At 44.2% G+C, this 6,473-nt stretch overlaps 1 protein-coding gene and 1 pseudogene across 1 annotated transcript; one reads left to right on the top strand and one right to left on the bottom strand.

The window, feature by feature from the left end:
* The first annotated feature begins 1,872 nt into the window (after positions 1–1,872).
* Positions 1,873–2,837, top strand: LOC119318026. The gene has a single exon (XM_037592530.1). It carries the CDS (start codon positions 1,947–1,949, stop codon positions 2,706–2,708), a length of 762 nt encoding a protein of 253 aa, XP_037448427.1. The 5' UTR covers positions 1,873–1,946; the 3' UTR covers positions 2,709–2,837.
* A 26-nt stretch (positions 2,838–2,863) lies between these two features.
* On the bottom strand, positions 2,864–5,405 carry LOC119315993 (annotated as a pseudogene).
* Positions 5,406–6,473: the final 1,068 nt, after the last annotated feature.

Here is a 6,473-nt window from a genome sequence, read left to right on the forward strand (position 1 = left end):
GCGAGCACATCTGCGCCGAGTTCATGCAGGCCAAGTATCCCCTTAAAGTGGAGAAAGTACATGTGTGTCATCAGGTGTGGAGTGCTCCGCCGCGAGCACAGTGTAGGCCAAGACCAAAGCTGACAATGGCACGGAGAATATCAGGGGGGAGCACCTGCTGCCGCGTAAGAGACTCATTCTCAAGTTCGAACGGTCCCAGGGGGTACACTTCTTTAACTTTGACCAAGTGTACCCCATATACATCAGATGGGGTGGACCATCGTGCTTGTTTCCTTAAGTGTATCAGCAACAACAAAAAGGGGGGGCAGCCCCAGTGCATGTAGCTTCCGCTTGCGCAGGGTCTGGGGAAGGGTCCGACCACTTTGGGTCAGCAACAACAGTTTCAGACAAATTCGTTTTAGCCCAAATAGCAAAGGAAACTGAACATAAGTTTTCAAGTCACCAAAACCCCCAAAAAATTGAAGTCACCAATCCCCGGATGACACACTGCTCGAAATTTGGCTCCAGAAGTTGAACAGGGGGCCAAAGAAAACACAACCCAACTAAGATTTCCTTGATAGCCCATTTCTAAGTAGCCATTGTTTCTTTTATTTCTGTGGTTTTCTTGTCTTGTTCAATGTCTTCACCTTCCCTTTTTGTCTTTTACTTTCCTACTTGGTAGTAATGACTGTTGTAGTACTTCTGTTCAGAAAGTAAATGGCGCCTACAACACATTGAAGCAAACTGACAAATGCATGATGCAACTTGGAAGCCATTTTAATCCATTCATTGTCTCAGAAATCAGAATCAAAAAATCATGCATCACGGCCATCTTCAGACAAGACAAATGCAATGGCTAGTAAAAGTTGGTACACATGTAGAGGTAATCTACTTAAATAACGGGAAACGCAAAAGACTTGCAGGTTTCAGTTTAGTGAAGAGAGACTACAAGATCATATATATAGGTATGAAAATACAAGAAAAATATATGTTATGCATTAGTTTCGAAACTGCTATGAGTAGAGTCAAATCTTGACCCTCTGTGCAGCCTTAATGATTTACTACGCACATTGTTCGTACTGAGCGACATGCCAGCCTGCTATATATACAGGTTAGCGTTACAACATATCAGATAACCACAGCCATTAATTATTACTAGGAAAAAGATCGCTGTGATGGTCCTCAACAGTATAATCTTACGACTTTTTATCACACCGTACATGTTTCCATGGTATGGGTATTTTAGGCATACTCTAAATGTTTGCCAGCTATAGTGTGGAGTATTAGATAAGCATGGCCATATGCTTGTTTCTTTTTCCTATACCTTTTTACGAATATATATAACTATGCTAGTCACTGGCCGTCAAATTTACATTCTGCTCCTCCCTTCTGAATCTGGTTCAGGTCTCTTGTTTGCAGCCTCTGAATTCTAGTGAGCTCTGTGTTGTAAAACCTGAAGCAGAGGTAAATAGACTCATTCCCTTTTCTATCTAGCTTTAAGACATAAAGGCACTTCTCCGACTCACCATAGCGTCAGCAAGAGAGGTTCTAGCTAGAGAGACGAAATGCACCACAGCCGCCAGCATCGCAAAAGCAATCAGCTGTGCCTTTGGTTGTTGGATGCATATATGAAACAACCACCAGCACCACAAGAAACAATGGGCTGGGCGTGCTGCTTTGGCACTAGCAGTAGACGCCAAGCGCTTGCACAAGACACTCGCACACACGCAGGCGTTACGGTTCTCATGGCACCGTGCTGCCCCATGCACGCCGAAATTACTTTTCTGCTTGCTTTGGCGATGCCAATCTGTACTACGATATTAATTTGCATCCTAAAAATTGCCCCCTATAAATCCGTGTACCTTGGTCAGGAGATCGATCACAATCATCATCAACATCAGATCTGTAAGACTCGAAAGAGATTTAGTAAGAGTGTGGACTAGATCTAGAGAGTACAGAGTGAGAGGATGTCGACAAGAAGTGGCAAGCCGCTCCTCGTCGTGATCCGACGGAGCAAGCTCTCCGCAGGAGGTGAGGGCCGCCGCATCTGCACAGAGTTCAAGCAGGCCATGTACCCCTTCAAGTGGAGAAGGTACATGTGCGCAAGGTGCGGGGTGCTCCGTGATGAGCACAGGGCCTCCAAGAGCAAGGTCTCCGCAGGAGATGAGGGGGACCACATCGCAGGTAAGAGCAAGCTCTCCACAGGAGATGAGGGCGAGCACATAGCTGGCAAGAGCAAGCTCTCCGCAGGAGATGGGGGCGAGCACGACACCGACAAGAGCAAGCTGTTTGCAGGAGATAAGGGCGAGCACAGCGCTGACAAGTGCAAGCTCTCTGCAGAAGATGAGGGTGAGCGCAGCGCCAACAAGAGTAAGATCTCTGCAAGAGAGAAGGGAGAGCGTGTCTGCACCGAGTTCAAGCAGGCCAAGTACCCCTTCAAGTGGAGAAAGTACATGTGTGCCAGGTGCGGGGTGCACCGTAGCGAGCACAGTGTCAGCAAGGCCAAGGCCAAAGTGTACGACGACATGGAGAATATCAGGGAGGAGCTCCTGCCGCCACGCAAGAGGCTCATTCTCAGGTTCAAGCGGTCACAGGCCCTTGCCGCTGCTGCTGTTGCTGCATCCAGGGAGAAGGAGAACAAGGAGGGGGAGCTAGAGGAAGGGGAGATCACCTGGAGCCCCGGCTCGACGATCACCAAGGGAAAGAGAGCCCCAAGGAGAAAGCCCTAGGATGCACCGTAAACTGCGCAATGCACCATTGAGAACTTGTTATATGTGAATCTCTTCAGCTATGTGAGACAACTTGTGTACTGGTCCGATGTACACTTCTTTAACTTTAACCAAGTCTACCCCATATATATATATCAGATGTGGTGGACCATTCGTGCTTGTTTCCTAAAGTGTATCAGCAACAATAGTTTCACACAAATTCATTTAACACACTAACCAAATTTGGCTCTAGAAGTTAAACAGGGAGCCAAAGACACTAACCAAAATTTTGCCATCAAACCTAATTAATGGTAGGCAAATATGGTCAAAGTTGCCAATTGAACAAATATTCACAAGTTTGGTACGGCAAACCTTGGCTCTGAAAGATATAAAACCAAACATCCTGTACTACTCCAAATAAATCACACAAACATGGGCTGCTGCATCCCGCCAGAGCTTGTTATGCAACCATAGATAGAGGTCGAACCACAGTCGTATTGCGTTCCCCCATGCATTAGTTGCCTTCCTGCGCATTTCACCGTGATGCACATTTATTAGCTGGGATAAAAGGGTACATATGTAGTAGAAGAGCATCTACTGAATATATCACGAATTTAATCAGTAGCATATCACGCAGAATCCTACTCTACACGTTCATACATCATAGACCTTTTTTCACAATACATCATAGGGTTATAGTGGACAGTACTAAGTAATTAAAGCTTTAGTGCAAGGCAAAAGAGGAGCAACACAACCAATTCATAACATCAGTCACACGTAGATGATCGGAATCAGTAACCTTAATAGGTTAACAGTGGATCTACACAATATGGAACATGCTACACACCTCCAATTTGCACTTGGCTTCAGATTCAAATGTCTTGCACAAGATCTCATAGCTTCTATGAATTCCAATCTATGAGAAATGAAGGAGTCAACATACGAATATCTTGTTCTTGTGGAGACTATTTTTCTTGGTAAAGTAATACCAGTGGATCCACTCGTGATGGCGAGGTATTGGATATTACATATCTGCAAGACAGAATAAGTGAACTAAAACATTGCAATCAAAGTGAAGCAGACACCATAAGTAACCAACAACCAGAAGGTACATCAATTCAGTGCACCCCAGATAAGTTGTTCACATGAAATGCAAATTTACCACTTTACCCCAAATTGTTGTAGAAACCATAGCATCTGTATTAGATTTTTGAACTGTCAGCATCACGGCCCACATTTGGCTCTGCAAGCATACATGCGTTCTGGGTCAAATTTTGATCATCATTCCAGCTGAGTGTAACCAGAATAGTAATTAAGCAAGAAAAAAATGCATAAATCAGAAGACACAGGCCACACCATGACACTCTATGTCTTGACATAATATTCTGAAGAACAGAACAATAAACTATCAGGAACTTCAAAAAATCAGATCACCTTGCAAGCTATAAGTTCAATCAACTGCATTAGGAACTTCCTCAGCCCCTTCCCTTGGGCAGAAGACTCCAATTGTAGCTCATACACATAAAGAACAGGCACATCTTCTTCAACAATAAATCTGTAGTGTACAAAACCAAGCAAGCGGCCTCCACGGCATGTCACATGTGCACACTCCACCCCTGAATCTTGCTTCATGAAACATTTGGCAATATCATTGTCTGTATATTGGCAGGTCAGGATGTATCGTGCTTCTGGGGCAACCATTTCCCGGTGCTTAATTTTCTCTTCTGAAGGCCATTCTGATCCATAAGTTCCCTCCATGTTAGCCTAAATTATTGTTTACCAGTGTTACATTCAATAATCATGGGGAACTTGTAAAAAGGTACATATGCAAACATCCTAAATGTATGCAACCTTGAGAAGATTTTGGATGTACTTCCTCGTTGGTACCGGAAGCTGATTGCCATGCCCAGATTCCAAGTAGATTGAAAAACCTAAATATAAGAAATATGAGATCAGCCTGCCACAGTGCAGTTCCCCTCCAAAAAAAGACAATGCTAGGCTCAAAGCAAGAAGTGTTGTCTCAATTAGAATTGCTAAGACCTAACAATGCATTCAATTTTCTCACATTGAATTTCTAGAGCTGAATACAGGAAAGACAGTAGGTGCCGTGAATCCGAAATTCCGAATGGAACATTGCCGCTTCTCTCGTATTTATGAAAATCCGGGAATCGCGCAAGATGATCCTTCACAGCTACAGCTTTCCTTATAAGTTCTTTGATGGCCTTCTTCCTCCCCAGTATCTATCCAAAAGCATGATATCTGCATGAGCTCCCAGTATACATGCAACCCCCATCAGTTCTCTTCAAATGCTGATTCATGGCATGGTGGCTATCATCTTAAAAACAGCTGGATTCAGGGGACCAGAGTCACCAGGTGTTCCCTGTGTTGCTAAGAGGAAAAGGCACCGAATCCTGGAAAGTAAAAGATCTAGGTGCTGCAACCAATTTTCAACATGTTTCCGCGGAATAACACATGGATCGCTACGGCCTCTGCCACTGCCAGTTCCAATCTATTCGACTATTCGCCAATTTTGGGTGCCGTGACTAAACTAAAACAAATTGTTGCAATGAAATTGGCCACGGGCGGGGGAAATGGGGGCTGGGGGATACAAGAGGAAGCGGTGGGGGAGGGGGGAAATATGAGTACCTCTTTCCTACTGAGCGGCCTCTCCACGCCGCCGCCGCTGCTCCGTGGCCTCTTGTTCTCCGCCGTCGCCATCGCTGCCCCCTTTCGTTGCCTCGTGGCTGCCGGCTGGAGACGGGACGGGAGGAAGCGCCGGTGTACTTTTTCTTTTTCTTTTTGAGAAACTAAGCGCCGGTGTACAAGGGTGCTTGTTTCACCCATGGGCTTTCTAGGCCTTGGTAAATTCGTTGGGCCTCCAGATCCGGCTCAACGGATTCGGCTCGGCGTGGGGTGATGGTATGGATCTGTTCCAGCGCGTGACGCCGAAAATAAAACTAGCGCCGCACGCGAGACCTACGTTCTTTTTCCTTTTTTTGGTTTTCACTTTTTTTATTTATTTCTCCCAATTTTATTTTAATATTAAAACCGTTCGCATATGTTCATGAGTTTGACATTGTTCATGCATTTGAAAATCAATCGTGAATTTAAAGTAAAGTGTTTATGAATTCAAAACAATGTTCACGAATGCAAACAATCTTCGTCAATTTGCAAAAAAAAAGGTTATTACATTTAAAATATCCATGAATTATAAAATATTAGTGAATTTAAAAAATTTATTCACAAAATCGAAAAGTTTTCATTAATTTAAAAATTATTCATGAATCAAAACAATGTTCATAGATTTAAAAATCTTGAATTAAAATAAATGTGACTTTGAAAAATATCATGAATTCAAAAAGTGTTCGCAAATTTGAAAAAATATTCACTAATTAAAAATAGAAAAATAAAGGGCAGCGCTACGCATCAACAGGATGATAAATCAATTAGATCGGCCGGTACAATAACCGTCAGATGCTGTAAGAAATAGCCGTCCGATCTACCGCCTCAGCCAGTTGAGAACCTTTGCAACTGCTATTTTGGTGTGCTTGGGGGGCTTTGCAACAAGGACCATGTTACAAAGGTCCACCGAGACAGCACGCCGCACACCTAGGCTAGAGCGTAGCCACCGTGCCACTGTTGTAAAGAAGAAATCGGGACTGCTATGGGAGGACAGACCGGGACTCTCCCGTAGAGGTGAAGAGACAATCACCCACAAAGCCATGCGCTGCTTACAGTAGACGACATGTCAACGACTAATTTAGACGTTGTGTGAAGGCAGAGCCG

The sequence above is a fragment of the Triticum dicoccoides genome, chromosome 6A (genome assembly GCF_002162155.2).
Source record: "Triticum dicoccoides isolate Atlit2015 ecotype Zavitan chromosome 6A, WEW_v2.0, whole genome shotgun sequence".
NCBI lineage: Eukaryota > Viridiplantae > Streptophyta > Magnoliopsida > Poales > Poaceae > Triticum > Triticum dicoccoides.